Raw genomic sequence first — 19,947 nt, 5'->3', positions numbered from 1 at the left:
ATTTAACTCCACTCAAAATGCTAAATATCATATTATTTTATTATATTTTTAAAAACATATTGGGCCTACATAATGCATAAAGTTTTTAAAAATGGTAATCGATAGTGTGGTTCATTAAAATAATATTTGAAATCAAGTTTTTTTATATGTTATTTTTGACATATCTCTTTCAGCCTTCAAATTCATGTAGGATTTGACTACTTGGTTATAGCAACTTTAACCTTCAATTTTTGACATTTCATGTCCATGTGACAATTTGACATATCGATTAGAGATGCTCTAAAACGAAACATGAATTTTTGGTAAGTACCATGAGTTGTCCGGGCCAGCTTGCGCGCACCTCGACTAATCTCCACTCGCGGAACTGAGCCTGCCGCTGGCCACTAGATGTTGCAACTGCTGGGACTTGAACTAAGGAGCAAACCCAGCTGAACTCTAGAGTCTTACCCAAATGACGGACAAACCACTAAGCCACTTTTGGTGGTTCGAAACATGGATTTTAGATACATCATTTGGTGGTGAATAAGTGAGACGTCTACCTCTAAATAATTATTCACATTAAATTCGATAAGTCCTTCTGGCCAGGAATTTTAGAATAATTCTTCTCTCATTGATTGTTTCCTTAAGGGACCGCGAAGGAATATTAATTTATTTAGAAACCAGTTAGAGGACCATCAACATTTAGATCAAGTTGTCACTTATCAATTCTTATGGATTAATTCATGATGTTTAAATGATTGTCAGCCATATATATATTCCGTCTAAGAAATTAAACCCACCCATATCTTGCTACATATAAATTTAAAGAAAGGAACAACTTCCAGCATTTTGGTGGGCACATATTTTGTAGAAATATCATGGCTCGGGTATCACAGATTCAAAGGAAGAGGAAAAGAAAGAGTAAGAAGTCAGATATGAGATCACAGGGAGAGGGAATCAAGAAGAAGATTTCATTTTTTTCATTTGTCAGTTCATCCATAGATTATAAATATAGTAGAGGGAGCGAACTAGGCGAGCATGAGCATAAGACGATATGTAAACTACTGAAACGTCCTAATTAATTAGTTTGAAACTTTCACAAACACAAATATAAAATTTACACCACTTATTTTAAGATTATGTTGAATCCGATAAAGAAATGAGTTATCAAAAATTGAGCTAAAGGGGACGTTTGGGATTAGAGAATTGTTGTTGCTCCCTCCCTAAGAGGGGGAGAGGTAGCCCTAAAAAGAGTGAAGAGGTTAGAATAAATTGCACTAGTTGGTAATAGACCCAGCTGGATCTCCCCTTCCAAGAAAGATGAAATTAGTGAGTGAATTTCTTGAGCTCTTAAACTTACTGATCCGATGCTTGCACTTGCACATCTACACAATAATCTATGACCAAAATCTTGGTTGATGGCCCCCTTTACGTAGCTAGCTCATGAATCTTCAAAGTAGTAATTAAAAATTAAGAAATTTAATCAAATGATTAACCTGGGTGCAAGTTGTAACCCTTATTTTTCATACTCGAGATCATTATAATGCAAAGAATATATATTTGGCTCTTTACATGTAAAGGAGTCATTCCTCCTTACAACAATCAAATCACAATTTGACAAATACGCATAAACTTTTCTTTTCATAATTTTAATAAATTATTTTTGCATATATTTCAGATTCAGAGATGTCATATATATAATTGAATTTGATAGATAGTGGAGCCCAAGATGACTATTGTATTGGAAACAAGCAGTGAAAATCAATTGGCAAAAGAAAGAAGCAAATATATATATAAATATATAGGTTTGTCCAGAGAGTGCAGTGTCCACGATCCACACCCTCCACACAAGAATCATAGGATAGATAACATCACACACAGTGGTGTCGTCACGTAGCCCAGCAAGGTTGTAGAAGACAGCTCACACAGTCTGCCACGTGTCACTGACCCATTTCCGGGTGTACAGTGCACCCATTCGCATATTAATACCGACGCAGCCCAAACAGACCCTCCTTCCTTCCCTCCCTTCCCCACTATAATTATTTCTGCACTACTAGAACCACCACAAGCTAAGCCAAACCAGCTATATAGAGAGAGAGAGAGAGTTTTTTTTTATCAGCAAGAGAGAGAGAGAGAGAGAGAGAGAGATTAATAATCAAGAGTTAAGGGTGTAATTAAGGTGATCATTATCTTCAAATGGGGTTTGAAGAGACGGAGCTGAGGCTAGGGTTACCAGGAAATGGTGGAAGCCATGAAGGAGATCAAGCGGCGGCGGTGACGATGAGGAAGAGAGGGTTCTCTGAAACTGAGAGCAGTGAGGATGAGATCAGCTGTGAGACAAGCTGTGTGGATTTGAAGCTTAACCTTTCTAATTCTAAGGAGCAGGCAATAATTACTGGGAAAGATGTCACTGAAAAGTCCAAGACCAACAAGGACCACAAACTTGATCTCCCAGCTGCTGATCCTGCAAAGCCTCCAGCCAAGTAAGTCGTTGATGATGATGATGATAATATCACTGTTTTTTTTTTTTTTTTTTTTTTTTTTTGGACACTACTATATTCATTTTTATTAACTTCTGCTTGGCGGCGAAGATAATTTCGTCAAGAAAATACATTGTAGTCGTAGCATTGAATTTTTTATCCGCCACAAAACTGCTGCAGGTACCGTCAAAGAAAGATCGTGGAAGAAAGACTTTGCGCCGACCAAAGTTCGTTGGTCGTACAAAGTAACTTTTCATGCGCCGAAAAAAAGTTGGTCGTATGAAAGTGACTTCTTTCAATCGAAAAAAGTAACTTTGCTGACGAAAAAAATTGGTCCTCAAAAACTTTATGACGAACACATTGGTTTGTCAGCAAGAAAGGTTTTGCGCGACGAAAAATATTCGTCTCGCAAAGTTTTGAGCGACAAAAAACATTGGTCGTGCAAAGTCTCAAAAAAATTAAAAAAATAAAAAATTCCCGCGTTCCATTTTTGGTACCCGCCCACATTTTTAGAGTTTTGCGCGACGAACAATAACGTCGCGCAAATATTTGCGCGACGAAATATTTTTTTGTGTTTTAAATTTTTTTAATTAAAATAAACTAATTTTTACTTTTTTTTATTATTTCTTTAATATTAATTTATTCAAAATTTTTACTTTTTAAATATAATTTAATTGTATGATTTTTTTTAAATCACTTTAATTTAAATTGATATTAATTTAATTATAGTAATTTTTTCAAATTTTTACTTTTTTAATTTAATTTAATTGTAAGATTTTTCTTAATTACTTTAATTTAAATTGACATATTCAAAATAAAATTACATATGAAAAATAGTGATCAAATTATCCAATAAATATTTATATATATATATATAATATTCAAAATGTACACATGAATTAACAAAGTAAAATCCTAATACAAGCATATTGTGGTGGTAGTTGTGGATAATATGTTTTGATAGCTTCCTAATCCTCAACTTTAGCCATCAAAGTCTCAATGATTACCTACAAAAAAAACAAATATGGTCAAATAACAACAACAAAAAAAAAAAGAATGTATAATCTCCCCTAAAATTGTTATACCACAAATCCAACCCAAACTTCAATCTCTCCCCTTTACTCAACCCCAAACCCCACACAAACTCAAAACTAACTCCAAAAACACATATTAATGAAAAAAAATTTAAAATTTGGAGAGAATATACCTTTTGGCAAGATTGAGAGTGAGTGAGAATGAGATGGAGAAGTGAGAGAATTAGATAAGATAGTGATAGAGAGATGAGAGAGTGAGAGATAGTGAAAAGATAGATGAGTGAGTGAGTGAGAGTGAGAGATAGTGAAGAGAGAGATGAGAGATTAAGTGAGAGGAGTGAGTGTGAGAGAAAGGGTGGGATTTGGGGAGAGGGAAAGAGAGAAGAGAGGTAAGAGTAGAGAAAGAAATTGAGAAAATGGTGGAGGAGTTATTTCGGTTTTTAAAAACCGTATCACTTTGCGCGACGACAATACTGTTGGTCGCGCAAAGTTTTGCGCGACGAAATATATTGGTCTCGCAAAGTTTTGTGCGACGAATATAAAAATATTGGTCGCTCAAAGTCTAAAAATAATTTTTTCAAAAAAAAAATTCCCGCATCCCATTTTTGGTACCCGCCAAAATTTTTAAATTTTGGTGCGACGAAAAATACATATTGGTCTCGCAAAGTCTAAAACAATTATATAAAAAAATTCCCGCGTCCCATTTTTGGTACCCGGCCAAATTATTGCGCGACGAAAAATATATATTGGTCGCGCAAAGTTTTGCGCGACGAAACATATTGGTTTCGCAAAGTTTTGCGCGACGAATATAGTAATATTGGTCGCGCAAAGTCTAAAAAAAATTATTTTTTTTAAAAAAAAATTCCCGCATCACATTTTTGGTACCCGCCAAAATTTTTAAATTCTTGTGCGACGAAAAATACTTATTGGTCGCGCAAAGTCTAAAACAATTATATAAAAAATTCCCGCGTCCCATTTTTGGTAACCGCCCAAATTTTTGCGCGACGAAGAATGTATATTGGTCGCGCAACGTTTTGCGCGACGAAACATATTGGTCTCGCAAAGTTTTGCGAGACGAATATAGTAGTATTGGTCGCGCAAAGTCTAAAAAATTATTTTTTTTAAAAAAAAATTCCCGCATCCCATTTTTGGGACTCGCCAAAATCTTAAAATTTTTGCCCGAGGAAAAATACATATTGGTAGCGCAAAGTCTAAAACAATTATATAAAAAAAATTCCCGTGTCCCATTTTTGGTACCCGCCCAAATTTTTGCGCGACAAAAAATATTGGTCGCGCAAAGTCTAAAGTTTTTTTTTTTTAATTTTAAAAACCCACGTCCCATTTTTGGTACTCGTCCAAATTTTTTGAGTTTTGCACGACGAACTGTTGGTCGCGCAAACTTTTGAGAGACGAAAAATTGGTTCGTACCACAATATTTATAAAAATAATTGTTTTGAATAATAAAAAATAAAAACATTTTATTTTATGATTTAAAATATAATTAAGGTGAAAGCTACTTAATAAATGTATATACTATTCAATTTCTTAAGTGTTATATGTACAAAATAAATAAATTTAAAGCTACTTAATAAATAAAAATATATACACACACACACACACACACACACACACACACACTTCAACGATCTAACCATAAGACTTGTTTGTATATACTTCAAGATCGTATACCACAAAAATCACAAAAAACAAACATTCAGAGATCTAGTAACGGGACAAAACTTTTCGATAGTTATAAATGAAAAATCACGATTTAGCGGTTATTTTAACTCCGATTTTGATGATTTTTTTACAGCTACACTCCTTGACCCTATATGAATACAATGACTGAATTTGATCTTCAATTTAAAACATTTGCACTAGTGGATACCACAAAATGTTATGTTATATTTAACAAAAGTATAAATAAACTCTTAATTGTTAGTGAATATATTGTTTTGATGGCATATGCATTCTACGAAACTAGTTTCAACGATCCAACCGTCAAACTTGTTTTTTTTATACTTCGAGATCATATACGCCAAAAATCGAAAAAAATAAACATTCATAGATCAAGTAACGGGACAAAACTCTTCGACGGTTATAAATGAAAAATCATGATTTAACGGTTATTTTAACTCCGATTTTGATGATTTTTTACAGCTACTCTCCTTGATCCTATATGAATACAATGACTGAATTTGATCTTCAATTTAAAATATTTACACTAGTGGATACCACAAAATCTTATGTTATATTTAGCGAAAATATAAATAAACTCTTAATTGTTAGTGAATATATTGTTTTGATGGCATACACATTCTACGAAACTAGTTTCAACGATCCAACCGTCCAACTTGTTTGTTTATACTTCGAGATCATATACGCCAAAAATCGGAAAAAATAAACATTCATTGATCAAGTAATGGGACAAAACTTTTCGATGGTTATAAATGAAAAATCAAGATTTAATGGTTATTTTAACTCCGATTTTGATCATTTTTTACAGCTACACTCCTTGACCCTATATGAATACAATGACTGAATTTGATCTTCAATTTAAAATATTTACACTAGTGGATACCACAAAATCTTATGTTATATTTAACGAAAGTACAAAGAAACTCTTAATTGTTAGTGAATATATTGTTTTGATGGCATATGCATTCAAAAAAACTAGTTTCAACGATCCAACCATCAAACTTGTTTGTTTATACTTCGAGATCATATAGCCAGAAATCGGAAAAAATAAACATTCAGAGATCAAGTAAGGGGATAAAACTTTTCGGCGGTTATAATGAAAAATCAAGATTTAACGGTTATTTTAACTCCGATTTTGATGATTTTTTACTGCTACACTCCTTGACCCGATATGAATACAATGAAATAATTCGATTGTCAATTTAAAATATATATTTTCTAACAAAAACCCAATCCGAACAACAAGAATATATTTTGCTAATAAAAATCCGATCCGATCTAAAATAATAAATTTAAAGTTACTTAATAAATATATATACCGTTTAATTTCTTAAGTGTTATGCATACAAAATAAAAAAAAAAAATAAATTGGTTTAGGTGACAAAATGTTTGGATTACGTCATGGAAAAAATTTTTAAAAATATTTTTTTATTTTATTTATTTTTATAAGGACTTTGCGAGACGAAGTTTACTTTTAGTCGCGCAAAGTCACTTTGAGCGACGAATTATTTTTCGTCGCCCAAAGTCACTTCGCGTGAGCGACGAATTATTTTTCGTCGCGCAAAATTGGTCGCGCAAGACTTTGGGCGACGATGTATTGTCGTCGCGCAAAAGTTTGTCGCGCGAAGTGACTTTGAGCGACGAATTATTTGTCGTCGCGCAAAATTTGGTCGCGCAAGACTTTGAGCGACGATATATTGTCGTCGCGCAAAAGTTTGTCGCGCAAAGTGACTTTGCGCGACGAATTATTTTTCGTCGCGCAAAATTTGGTCGCGCAAGACTTTGAGCGACGATGTATTGTCGTCGCGCAAAAGTTTGTCGCGCTAAGTGACTTTGGGCGACGAATTATTTTTCGTCGCGCAAAATTTGGTCGCGCAAGACTTTGCGCGACGAAGTTTCAAGTTTCGTCGCGCAAAGTGGCTTTGCGCGACGAATAATTTTTCGTCGCGCAAAATTTGGTCGCGCAAGGGGTTTTTTTTACTAGTGTAAGTATGTACGCATGTGCGAATGCTTGTTGTTTTTGCCATATAATAATTGATGGTACTTGTGGAGAGAAATTTTTGTATGTTACCGGTACACCACGTAACTGGTGTATCATTCAATACACATGGAACATAAAAAAAATTACTCCCTATGTGTATAATTGATGCCATTTATGTAGCCTTCTATATCTCTATAGTTAATAATTAATATTTACCAGTGGAAGTGATTTTAATTTAGCTCCATCTCTTATATTTCAAATAGCTAAAATTATTTATTGTGTGACAAGAAATCTAATTAAGGGGCTAAAGATATCGATGTGTAAAATTGTTCTAGTTTGAAATGCATGTTTTCTAAAAAATTTATTTATTTATTTTTTCCAGGATATAAAACTGAGCTTTAGATGTGCTTTCATATGTGTAATTTTAGACACTTCGAATTCAAACAAAAAAGAACTGAAAAGGAAATTAAGACATTAGATCTTGCACAAAGTTATTGTAATAGAATTATAATTGGATCTTCATACCCAAAAAAAACACACCAGCGATAGTAGTATATTGTTAATGATGTTTATTATGGTCAGATTAATTATAATGGAAAAGTAATATTTATTAATATATAGGGCACAAGTTGTGGGCTGGCCACCGGTGCGATCGTTCCGAAAGAACATGTTCACGGCGTTGCAGAAGAGCCCGAGTGATAAAGAAAGTGAGCACGGGAAGGGCAGCAGCAATGCAGTGACGTTGGTGAAGGTGAGCATGGATGGCGCACCCTACCTTCGCAAAGTGGACTTGAAGATGTACAAGAGTTACCCTGAGCTCTCTGATGCCCTAGCCAAAATGTTCAGCTCCTTCACCATCGGTAATTAGTAATTAACTTTTAATTAAGCCAAATATATATATATATATATATATATATATATGTATGGAACAAATTTCAATTATTCTGATACTTGGGAAGAAAAAAAAATTGCAATGATTGAAGGAAACTGTGGATCCCAAGGAATGAAGGATTTCATGAATGAAAGCAAGCTGATGGATGTGCTCAAGGGTTCTGATTACATTCCAACATATGAAGACAAGGATGGTGATTGGATGCTGGTTGGCGATGTCCCATGGGAGTAAGTTCACTATTTCTCTACTCTAGCTAGAGCTAGCTAGCTCATGCAAATTAATAATAAAATTATTATTTGTCAAAAAAAACTTCTCATTTGTTTTCCTTTCATGCAAGCAGGATGTTTGTTGAATCATGCAAGAGATTGCGCATAATGAAGGGCAAAGAGGCTGTTGGGCTGGGTTAGTATTTCATCTTCAATGGCATAGACATAATTAACCACCATTAATCTTGATTATCCTATAAATATTTCATGATTAAGTTAAAACTCTGGAATGATTTTTTCAGCACCAAGGGCCATGGAGAAATGCAAGAACAGAAGCTAAAAGCACTTAGCAATGAATCACCACAGCCTGCTCCTTTGATCTCGTCGCGGTGGCTGCAATAAACCAAAACCACCAAACACGGTGCAACGCGCAGATGGATTGAGCAGCATGTTTGGGTGATGAAATGGATATGTTTGTTTGTAAGATTGATTAATTAATGTTTATGGTTTGATATATGTGTAATTATTGAATATGAGATACATATATTTTGAGCTTATTTATTTTTAATCATGGCCAGACAGAACCATTAAAACTGGATCTTAAGTTTGAAGTACGTCCAAGGACGGGGCTTGGGGTTTGCTTTGTTTAGTGTTGCAATAATGGCTTGCTTAAGCATAATAATGTAACGTACCAGTTAATTAATTTTGTTGTATTTAAGTAATGTGTGTTGTTCTTAATTTTGATCCTTCAATTATTTTTATGTATGGTCTTTTTCTGTGTATTAAAAAAATATTAATTGGGATGCTCCAGGACGTCGTTTTTTGGGGGAACATGAGCATGTGGATGTTAATGGAGCATTTATATGCATGCCCATTCTTTTTCTTTGCTAGATTTATTGCTTTAGACTTTGGAAAGGGATTTGCTGTTTCTAAGCTAATTAACATTTTAATTCTAGCAGACATGGTATTAACTAAATTGAAGATTGACAAAAGCGGATGTGCTCTCTACTCTGTGGTCGAATTCCCTTCACCATAATTTAGATCAAATTAAATTAGAATATCACTCATATTATAAAAAATAAAAACTTAACTCTATACTTTATCATGTTATGTCAAAAGAAGTAAAATGGTGGATTGTATGAGAAGGGTTAAATGGTATGAGTTAAACCTTTTTTTTTTTTTTTTTGGTCAAGATGAAACTTCATTAGAGAAAAGCCCTAAGGCAGGACAACAAAACAAAGGCAAAACATGCAACCCAGGGAGGAAGAGACTTCCAGAAACTAAAAGCAGGAAAAGGGCAGAAAGGAAAAACATTGCAGGGAGGCGCCATCACTTGTGAGAACCAAAACCAAAGAGGGAGGTGGCTGAACACCCCAACTCAAATGTCTTACCCTCTCAGAGGCCAAAGCTGCTGCCGCATGGGCAGCTCGATTCGCAATACAAGGAGAATGGCGACACCAGTCTTCTTAATAGCGTCAACAACATCTTTTGAGTCCGATTCAATAACCAAGCAATCAACATTCCTTTCACATAGTAGAGATAAATTGCATACAAAACTCTCTTTATTAAATGGTGGATTGTAGAGACAAAACTCTCTTTATTAAATGGTTTATTTGATGTTCTTCGAACTCTATCATACTTGTTAGGACTTGAGTTTGCATAAATTGGATGAAAAACAGATAGAAAACCAAAGCTTCGTTTACTGGTACAACCAGCAGTGCGGATCGCCTTCTGGCTTCAATAGTCGATTGACCTAATTATCAAATCGGCATTCTTCTTTGATTTGTTTACTTTCTCGGCATTTGGCCGGTCGTTGTACTCAATCTACAATTAAAGGTCAAATGCAACGTCATATTGAAAACTTATTGACTAACCCCATAATGAAAATTCATGGCTCTGAACAATATGAAGAACTTACCCGCCATTTAGCAACATCTGGGGGCTTTCCTGCAATGCAGAAAACAAATAAAGCAATCAAATCACGTCATTTCTCCCCCAGATTCATTTCCAAGAACTAGGTGGCTAAAAACTAAGGATTACATACCCGTTAAGATGTGTCTCATTCGAACTCGTTCCATAGCTTTATCAATGTCAATCTCAACAAACCTTGCAGGGAAAAGCAACAAACAATAGCCGTAAGTGACCAACACTTAAGTTTCAGTCTTCCAAAACATAAATGATCGGATAAAGTATGCATATCAAAGACTCAAACAAAGGCCAGTCAAATATCATAATGATCAAAAATCACAATTTGAGAGGTAAGGCCAAACCATACCATCTGATCTCTTTAACATACAATTTTGCACAAAAAAAATAGCCTTTGAGAACCTGCGGCTTACCACTTCTCATCGAACACGGCTGATATTTCCTTCCAAATCCCATCATCTACCAATAAATAATTTCCTTCTACTATGACCACTTTATGTCTGCAAAGACACACAAAGGATTCATCAAACATGTAAGAATCAAAATAACATAATTGTAAGATCATCTATAAGGCTTAAAGTTCTTGGCATCCCAAATTGTTCATGTCAGCTCACTGGTTTTTAATATAGCCTCCTGGAAAAGCCAATCGGATTTACTACTTTCAATCCATTATTTCCAAACAAATATTGTTATTATAAATTGTTTAGGCTCCCAGGTTTCTTCAGCTTTTACATCAGCCACGTCTATAATTGTTCGCAACCCACCTAATTCTTTAGCTGGTATTAAGAAGACAACTTATGTGAAAGGAACAGATTACTCACTGAAGGCTCACAAAGATATCATCTTCTACTGGATCTCCAACACCATGGTCAAATGACGGTGCATAAACTGATCCCTGAAACAATCTTCCTTTTAGAATGCACCACATATCGCTAAACTTGAGGCGATCACATAAGTTAAGAGTATCAACTAATTACCTGACTTCTCAGAGTCTTGAGAGACTTGAGTAGTAGCTCAGGGTTAAAGGTCCATGGAGCTGAATCACCAATTTGTAAGATCAAAGCTTTAATGCTTTCAAGGTGTTAATCAATCAATCACGGAATATAGAAACCTCACCTCCCCTTCTTGCATGAGCCTCCTCAGGATTCTAAAATGTTAGCACATTACAGAAAATTAGGACTGAAAATATTTTTATCACCTATAATGTTTTGTAATATATTCATGTGTTGACATACAAGGACAAATCGACTTTTAAATATCTAATTATGCAATCTGGAAGCCAAATAAATGTTGTTTCAACCAAAAATTTGGCCCATAGCTTGGTAAGTGATACAGCATAGTGCATCACTGCAGAGTTTATAAATCAACCAACATTATATGGTTGAGCAAATCAGTAGTAAGTTGTTACTCAATTCTGGATAACTGCTACAACAATAGTTGTATCATTTACAGCTAGATGCATTTTAAGAAGACAGGTTAATCAAATTTTATAACTTTGGCTTACTTTATGATCCACATATATGTAATCAAATCATGATTCGTGTATCTGAAAAGATTCTTTTCCGATAATCACTGCAAGTTAGTTCTTGATGTTAGTAAAACTAGTTTCTAACAAATCATCATATTCCCCCAATTATATCTTAAGCTTACTAAATTTTCAATAATTTTATGCTTAAACAGTTTTTAGAATCTATACTAGACTACCATCCACAACTAGAGCATCGAACGATGAAAAACAAAATTAAAATATCAGAAGACTAACCTCCATTGCATCCAGCTGGGAACAATAAAGATGGAACCCATCCATGGGAATAACTGCAGCCATGTCTGGAGGACTAACTTGAGAATCCAATGCACAAGCTTTCTGGGGCCATAATCTGTTTACACGTCGCGCTACTTCAGATGCAATAGTGCTCTTTCCAGATCCAGGAGACCCAGCCAAACCAACAATATACCTGCATAGCAGCATAGTAGTTCAGGCAGATAGATAACTTTGACGAGTAACAAGGAAAAACTAATTGATAATCAAATACAATTAAAAAAGGTAAAAGCCATACCAAAAAAAGTCAGACAATTAAAAACAGGTATAAACAGTTACCAGCTATATTCAAACAGTTCATGGTCCCTGCTCTCTAAAGATTATAGCATACAATAAGAAAGGAGCAAATAAAAATTGAGCAAAAATTACTGGAAAGTGTGTAAATTCAGATGCATTCACATTTATATTTGCCAATCAGAAGCTAGAACTTACTTCAAATTTGGATTTGACATTGCTGCTGCTGTAGGAACAAGGCGTTCGGCCAAAGCATCATATACTTCATCTATACACCTTAAAGGTAACAGAAACAACATATATCAAAAGCAGTAGAATGCTTCAACAAATATGCATATACACATCACAAAATAAACAGAAAAGTTTTATTTAGTTTTAGTTTAAACATCAAATGCAATGGCCATTTTCTGTACAAAAATACCAACCATGAGACAGAAAGCAAACACATATGCGAGTTACAGGTTGCAACACCGAAGATGGCATACCTGCCCTCGACGACTACGGTAGCTTCCCTCTTTAGACAACATACAACCTGTAGAGGAAACACAGAGTATCAACCAAACGAAACCCGTAGAGAGAAAATTAGACTTAAAAATCACCCAAACAGAAAGAGCATTTGCAAACCTTCACCGAGTTATCCTTGGCAGAGTGGGGTCCTTTTTGAACAAATAAAGTTTGTGGTCTTACTCTGGTTGAAGAGAGGTACAATAAATGACGATCCCAAATAGGAAGATTCACTCTTTTAAGCAGAAACGGCTCTGCAGATAAGCAAATCACAAACTCCACTCAATTGGGTTTCTGAAGATCCTTTGTTTTTTCTACAGCAATTTGATTTTACAATACTCTATGAAATTATGTTGCAGTTTCTTCTGTGTCATATTAATTAACAATAGCTGATTCAGAATGATAAAATTTTGAGTTTAATTACAACAAATTCCTGATTTTATAAAAGAAATCATCTGAAAAAAAAAGAGAGTATCAGTCTGGAATTAAACAGGTTGATATTTCCATATAATTAGATTCATGCCATCACAAAAGATAAATCATAAAGTTGTATGAAAACCATGGGAAGAAAAATCAGAAGATAGGAAAGAGAGACCTGGTGATGGGTGATATGTGTAACCTCTCGAGGTTGCCGAAGACAGAGAGACCTCCATGGCCGAATCACAAAAGAACCAGAGAGAGATAGAGAAAAACTTAAAACGGTAAAAGGAGAGAGTTTTTGAGAAAATACGAAGTAGAGAGGAGAAACTTGTCGTCGCCCAAACAATATAAGGACAAAATAAGGATGTTCAGTGACATTAACATACTTCACTTCTCCATCTTGGTGTTGGAGAAGGTTTATTGAAAACCCACGTACACCGCACGCCTTCTCATTTTTATTAGTCTTTAGTTACGAACCACAGCATTTTTTTTTTTTAGTTTTTTCTTGTTTTCCCGGGAATTAACGTTTTGATGCTTTTGTGCCCCGCCCCAACAGTTTCAAGAATTAACATTGTCTACCACATAAACGTATGCTTCTGCAATTTATGAATTTTTAAGGGATACTTTGAGAAAAATAAAAAAATATAAAGTACAAATAAAACTGATTGAATATATTTTCTTAGACAGATAGAAGTAAAGATAGAACCTTAACCCAACAAATGGTTCATGGTTGAAACATAAACAATTTATTTGAAATGAGGTTTGTAAATCCTAGTTGGGCTAATTAATTTAATGTGTCCCTCCAATTTGGAGTCTTGGACTATCATCAGTTTGAGGCTACATCCAGTTTCCTTCAAGGAAAGGCAATTCTACAAGGCACCAGCCCCCCTACAATGATTAGGATCAAATATAAAAGTTATTGGTTACAAAAATACAGCAGCTTTGGGAAACCAATATGGCAACAAACAAGAGCAACGGGAATGTCCCAGGACATGTGATCAGATTCAGAACACATGCACATTGCATTTCAGCCTCTCAACCCTTCTTCGCTTCTTATCGTCCTCGGATGACTGCGAAAAGAAACATGAACCACAATGTTTACAGATATGTATAGCATGAGATCCTTTTGCAGCCAGTTTAAAGAGAAGCTGTAGATTGTTACCTGTGCACTAAGAAAATGTGGCACCCGAACCCTCTTTGAGCCATCGGCTAGACGTTTACATGGTAATAAGCTATCCACACCAGCAAAGTTATTATTGACCTACAAACAAAGACAACAAAAATGCAAGATTAGCAACTTTCCAAATCACTTTCTTTGAGCCTCGACCGTCAACAGAGACATAAACTGATCTAGCGTATTCAAATTTTAGAGAAATATCTACATTTCCTAGGTTAGTTTTCTCAGATGCCAAACAGAAGTAGGGAATTTAAAACTACCTGGCTTTGGATGGCCCCAACCAACAATTCTTGACAACCTGATGCATGCACATTTTCTAAATTGGGGCACTGAAGCACCAATCTCTCTGGATAAATACAAACAACAATCACTTAACTGGGCAAATAAATTGACAGAAAACTTGATAGAAAAACATGTCATAGGCGACAAGTCGGGAGATCAAATTATGCACCTGGGTACAAATTTTTGCAAGAATTCAAATTCAGATCTTTAACTTCAGGGCAGTTTAAATATAGAGCCTGCATTCAGATTGAATAAATAAGATCCATCAGAGAAGCGATACAAAAACACAACTAACTTTTTTTAGTTTAAGAGCCTCACATCTAAGCCAGAACAGCCCCACAAGCTGAGTTTTTTCAGCCGGCCATGTTTAATGATCAGCTTCTGGTAACTAAGGTGTACTTTAGCATTGGATGTTTGTGCCAATTCAAGGCCAGTGGTTTCCTCGGATGTTGAATCCAGAGAGTTGGGATCACATATGGTCATGCCACAGTCCAGGAGTTCAAGAAGAGGCAGTTGAGCTGTGGCGAATTGAATAAAACCTGAAATTTACAGACAGCAGTTAGTGAACAAAAGTTTATGTGAAACCAAAAAATCTTTGAGTCTCTGGACTAGGTGATTACTTGCACTGATGTTAGGACAAAGAGCAACCAGTAGTCTTGAAAGAGTATCAGGGAATACATTGCAAATCATTCCAATGCCACTATCAGTGATGCTAGATCTGTAATCAAAATGCAGAGTCAAACATTACATCTTGAGAATTAAATGAATGGCCACTCTTCAAGGCCTGGGATCATAAGGGGCGTCACTATATTATTCGAGTCCAGTTCACAAAAGTCTACAGATGGCGCTTTCTTTTACAGAGCATTAAACTTAATTCACAAAAGTCTTAACAGAAATCTATTTAAAAGGAAACACTGTACTTAAATATTGCACATATCAGGCAATCATAGCTTAAGTAAAAACAATCAAATGCAATTAAACCATAGGACTGAAAACATACCCACTCAGGTCAAGCAATTCTAAGTTTGGGTAACTTGAAGCAATGGCAGCAACAGAAGCATCAGTGATATCAGATCCAAGAACAAGAGAAAGCATTCTCAACCCCCTGGATAATGAAATGAACAGAGAAATCTTCATGAGACTAATTGTGCAGTGATTAAAAAAAATGTAACCAAGAAATGCAGTAGTCCATCGGCCTCAAAACAAATTCAGCAGCAAACCTTAATTGTGCAGCTGTAAGGGCAAGAACAACAGCATTGGAAAGCTGGATTGATGCAATGTGTATGTTTTGTAACCTTGGGCAGTTCCTTCCCAGAGCATCAACCATGGTGACAAGATCGGTATTATCATTTTCATGGCTAGAAAAGTCTACAGAAATCTCTTTTAGATTGGGGCAATTAAAAACCTGTGAAAAAGGAATGTGCATAAGTAAGAGAGAAGTCACTTTAACAACAAATGAAAGGCAGAAAGAAAACAACAATGTATGAGAGACAAAAAGGAAAGAGAAAAAGAATCACCATCTTAGAAAGGGAGTGAAGACCAGAAAACCAAATTGTAGAAAGACTTGATGAAGAAAGAGCGAATCCGCCTAAATTAGAACAACCTTCCATCTTAAGGCTTTTCAGTAATCTTCTATCACCAACAAAACGACCCAGCTCATCACTGTATTTTTAAAGTCACAGAATGGATTGAACTAATCAGCCATCACAAGCATTGGTTTGGCACCTTGCACCATTTAACTATCACTACTATCTAATCCACACTACACAACAATGAGTAGGAAACAGAAAATAGCCAACAATACCAATCTAAATGCCCAACAGAAACAGCAGTGCAAAGTTTAATACAGCAAAGAAACAATTGATTGCACTAGAGCTATAGAAGAAGATAATCGTACCCAGTGATTCGATTGATAGCCGTTTCAGAAGTAGTGATCTCCAGGAATTCAAGATTTGGGCACGAAAATGTGATCCAGGCCAGCAATGTTGCATCCACATCACTGCAACAGCAAATTATTCCAAGATTATATCCCAAATGCAATGCACCATTTTCAACATTATTTGATTCTAGCATTCACAGTGTAACTTGCCGGTTTTGAAATCAATGCTGCGTGGATCAAATCATAATAGATCAAATGCTTACGGTATAATGCTCTATTCATTGCATTTAACCCCATTTCGTTTTAGCTGTTTGTTCTTTCTTCAATTTCATTTGAATATTATTAAACTCAGAGTTCAGATCGTGTTCCATTTCTTCATTTTAGATTTTATTCTGTAAACTCCATTGCTGTAACCAGATCTGTTCGATAAACCCCTAGATCTGAAACAGAGAGAGCGAGAGCGAGAGAGAGAGAAGAGTAGCCTCTCGACAAAAGGCAATAATACCTTTCCATTCTAAGAGATAGGTTAACGAGGGCCGGGCACTTTTGCAACACCGATCCAACAAGCCCGACCTGAGCCCTCGCCGGAACCCTAATCCTAAGCATTTCTGCAGCCTTCCACAGCCTCCTCGTCGTCTCCCTCCACCCCTTGCACACCATTGCCGCCGACAACAGCTCCGGCGGCGGCAGCCTCTTCAAAATATCCCAAAGACAGCTCGCAGGCAGACCGCATAAACCCGTACCCGACTCCGAATCCACCACAAGGTCATCGATCTCATCGGGGTCGGGATCCGGTGAGTCAAAATCGCCGCCACCTCCTCCGCCCCATCCAGAGCTATCAACATCGTCGTCGAACGACAGCGCCCGGCGGAGGTGGGAGTAGGGCTTACGTGGAGGCAGAGGGGGAACTGAGAGATCGGACGGAGATTGAACATCGGCGACGAAGGCTTCATCGGCGGCGGGTAGGTGGCAGGAGTGGCCCTTCTTGGGCTGGCCACACCGGCCGCAGTTGTAACTACCTCGCCTCTTGCCGCGCTTGGCCTCGGAGCTGGCGGTGGGTGCCACGGCGGTGGACCCGAACGGGGTGGTGGGGCCTGCGGCGGAGAAATGCGACTGGTGGTGGTGGCGCTGTTGCTGCATTGTTTGGAGTTTTGGATATCAAATTGGCGTGATAGAAAGAGAGAAAAAGGGGTATGAGTGAGAGACAGTGAGGGAAGAAATATAGGGAGAGAGAGGACGAGGCGCGTGTGGGCCCGGAAAGGCGCGGGAGATAAAAGCGGGGTTTCGCGCGCTGATTTTGAAACATAAACTAATGGGGAAGAGCGGAGGGCTGCTCTGACATGAACGTATTTTATGACGAAATTGCCCCTGGGGTTGGGTGAAGGGCGCGATTAATCTTGTTGTGAATTTTGGAATTTTCTTGATAATTAATTAATTTTGATTGAGAATCAGATTCACCTCATCGCCGAAAAGGAAGGTTTTCCCGCGTTCGATTTGAGAATTTAATTTTTGTTACCGGGAGATTATTTACTTATTACGGCAGCATGCATGATTTGGGACAATCTCATTTGATTACGACTCAAAATGATAGTGTCACGTTTTGATTTCTTTTTCTTTTTCTTTTTCCAACACGTTTTGATGAATTTGAACAAATGAATAAGAAATCGGAGACTGAAAATGATTTTGGAAAGAAAAATATGTTAGAAATGGAAGATGCCGTTTGGTGGACCGTTGATTCATGTTCAAGGAATTTAAGTACATAGATTTATATGCAATGGATGGAGGCATGATGTACTATCATTTTCACGGACAGAGTCAAACATTTTTTGTTTTTACATGTGTTTTTCTAATTCAAGTTTTCTATAATTTCATATGTTAAACTGCCTAAAATGTGTTTTTCTAATTCAAGATACTATATATTTGAATACGCTGAAATTATACAAAAAATCAAAATTATATGAAAATTCATATTTCGTAAAAACACTGAGATAATTGATAAACGGTAACGTGAATATCTCAAGAACAAACTCCGAACACAACTACTTTTAATTCTAAAATAAATTTAAATTTAAAAAAAAAAAATCTCTTACATATGCAGAAGTACGTGTGAAGAAGCTAATAACATATAAAACTGAAACACTTTTTTTCATGTACATTTTTATTTAATTTTGACGATAAGTCGGTTTCAATATATAAGATTCAATTTCATCACCATTCTAATCCAGTATCAATCATATCAGATCAGGTCGACATATTGGCTACATATTGACGTATTTAAATTCAAACCAATGAATACCCCAAAAAGAATTCATAAAAAATTGAGTCAAAACCAACATGGGCCTATTGGGCCATAGTTTGTCTTGTCACCAGAAATATAAAAAAGTCACCACCAACATATTAAATTCTAAATTTAACAAAATTAGAAAGCGGCATCCAATACATGTTTTGTTTTTTTTGTTTTTATTTTTATTGAAAGGCGATAGTAATTTTATTGATAATACAAAAAAAATATAAAGTATTCGCAATGTCAAATATGAGTTAGGTAGGTCATACGGAATAATCTGGTAAGCAAGTAATATAGTGTAAGCCTAAGCATAGTCCAACCAACATTACATATTATATTCATTACGTACGGACCATATTTTGTACTACTTTGTTTATGTTATTATCATATATTTTAAAAACGAGTTATTTTTTCACATATCACGAGTCATATTTATATACGTGTATGTCCGCAAGTCCTGAATTTATGATCATATTATTACTAACTCGCTCTTATATCATAAACTAAACGATATTTCATAGATAAACTTTCTATCATCAAAACGAGGTTGTGGTTGGATGCATAATTGAGTTGTAAAGGTAAATTTGATAATCACTGAGATGATCAGTCTCGGTTGGTGCTTGCAATGTGATTGAAGATATTTTGGTTCACTGTTTTTCTTTGGTGCTTAGTAATGTCTATGCTCCTAAAGTCGTTTTCACTTTGAGGAGAGGAAGCCATTATTCTCAAGACGATGCGAAAGAAGTGCGTACACTCTCAAGAAAAACCACACTTGGATTCGGTCCTCATCAACCCCCATCCACCATATTCCAGCCTCGATGAACAGAAATGGTCCACGTTTATGATTTGCAGACAACTTATTAAAAGATCTTTACCCAAAACGAATAATTTCGTAAACAAAAAGTAGACAAGTCCTGGTTTGAAAACGACGTTTAATTATATTGGCCAGCTGTTGTTACTTATTTTTCTCTAATTACTATTGCCATTAGCTGGATATATAGGCGCAATTTCCATTAATATATCACATAAATATCCTCTCTAAGAACATCACATGCCGCGCGTCACTAATTCACACGTCAACAAGCACTATGATCACAGACAGCAAAAGTTGAATTTCAATTCCATTGCTAAACTTCTTGGAAACATACTTCA

At 35.9% G+C, this 19,947-nt stretch overlaps 3 protein-coding genes across 3 annotated transcripts; 1 reads left to right on the top strand and 2 right to left on the bottom strand.

Annotated features, from left to right (window-relative positions):
* Nucleotides 1-1,800: 1,800 nt before the first annotated feature.
* Nucleotides 1,801-9,008, top strand: LOC117636603 (auxin-induced protein AUX28-like). The gene is made up of 5 exons (XM_034371181.1): nucleotides 1,801-2,462; nucleotides 7,794-8,032; nucleotides 8,156-8,291; nucleotides 8,405-8,466; nucleotides 8,573-9,008. Exons 1-5 carry the CDS (start codon nucleotides 2,176-2,178, stop codon nucleotides 8,608-8,610), a joined length of 762 nt encoding a protein of 253 aa, XP_034227072.1. The 5' UTR covers nucleotides 1,801-2,175; the 3' UTR covers nucleotides 8,611-9,008.
* Nucleotides 9,009-9,773: 765 nt separating this feature from the next.
* LOC117637269 (putative uridine kinase C227.14) lies at nucleotides 9,774-13,645 on the bottom strand. Its single transcript, XM_034372118.1, has 12 exons — nucleotides 13,349-13,645; nucleotides 12,874-13,007; nucleotides 12,735-12,781; nucleotides 12,448-12,525; nucleotides 11,959-12,151; nucleotides 11,313-11,343; nucleotides 11,174-11,232; nucleotides 11,018-11,091; nucleotides 10,610-10,696; nucleotides 10,315-10,376; nucleotides 10,189-10,217; nucleotides 9,774-10,094 (listed from the first exon to the last, which is right to left on the bottom strand). Exons 1-12 carry the CDS (start codon nucleotides 13,404-13,406, stop codon nucleotides 10,008-10,010), a joined length of 939 nt encoding a protein of 312 aa, XP_034228009.1. The 5' UTR covers nucleotides 13,407-13,645; the 3' UTR covers nucleotides 9,774-10,007.
* Nucleotides 13,646-13,835: 190 nt separating this feature from the next.
* LOC117637520 (F-box/LRR-repeat protein 17) lies at nucleotides 13,836-17,733 on the bottom strand. The gene is made up of 11 exons (XM_034372426.1): nucleotides 17,017-17,733; nucleotides 16,530-16,631; nucleotides 16,150-16,294; nucleotides 15,853-16,037; nucleotides 15,633-15,737; nucleotides 15,253-15,350; nucleotides 14,951-15,171; nucleotides 14,802-14,868; nucleotides 14,611-14,696; nucleotides 14,336-14,434; nucleotides 13,836-14,243 (listed from the first exon to the last, which is right to left on the bottom strand). The coding sequence occupies exons 1-11, from the start codon at nucleotides 17,649-17,651 to the stop codon at nucleotides 14,178-14,180; spliced, it is 1,809 nt and encodes a 602-aa protein (XP_034228317.1). The 5' UTR covers nucleotides 17,652-17,733; the 3' UTR covers nucleotides 13,836-14,177.
* Between the last annotated feature and the right edge of the window lie 2,214 nt (nucleotides 17,734-19,947).

This window comes from Prunus dulcis, chromosome 8 (genome assembly GCF_902201215.1).
Source record: "Prunus dulcis chromosome 8, ALMONDv2, whole genome shotgun sequence".
In the NCBI taxonomy this organism is placed as follows: domain Eukaryota; kingdom Viridiplantae; phylum Streptophyta; class Magnoliopsida; order Rosales; family Rosaceae; genus Prunus; species Prunus dulcis.
Note: the sequence above shows the minus strand (reverse complement) of the source record. Positions and strands in the feature narration are given on the sequence as shown.

Coding starts and splice junctions, on each gene's coding strand:
- LOC117636603 (XM_034371181.1), top strand. CDS start 2,176: ATGGGGTTTGAAGAGACGGAGCTGAGGCTAGGGTTACCAGGAAATGGT. Junction 2,463..7,793: donor CCTGCAAAGCCTCCAGCCAA/GTAAGTCGTTGA, acceptor ATTAATATATAG/GGCACAAGTTGTGGGCTGGC. Junction 8,033..8,155: donor GTTCAGCTCCTTCACCATCG/GTAATTAGTAAT, acceptor CAATGATTGAAG/GAAACTGTGGATCCCAAGGA.
- LOC117637269 (XM_034372118.1), bottom strand. CDS start 13,406: ATGGAGGTCTCTCTGTCTTCGGCAACCTCGAGAGGTTACACATATCAC. Junction 11,233..11,312: donor GGCTCATGCAAGAAGGGGAG/GTGAGGTTTCTA, acceptor TTGGTGATTCAG/CTCCATGGACCTTTAACCCT. Junction 10,095..10,188: donor CAGATGTTGCTAAATGGCGG/GTAAGTTCTTCA, acceptor CTTTAATTGTAG/ATTGAGTACAACGACCGGCC.
- LOC117637520 (XM_034372426.1), bottom strand. CDS start 17,651: ATGCAGCAACAGCGCCACCACCACCAGTCGCATTTCTCCGCCGCAGGC. Junction 16,295..16,529: donor GCTATCAATCGAATCACTGG/GTACGATTATCT, acceptor TTAAAAATACAG/TGATGAGCTGGGTCGTTTTG. Junction 16,038..16,149: donor TTCACTCCCTTTCTAAGATG/GTGATTCTTTTT, acceptor CCTTTTTCACAG/GTTTTTAATTGCCCCAATCT.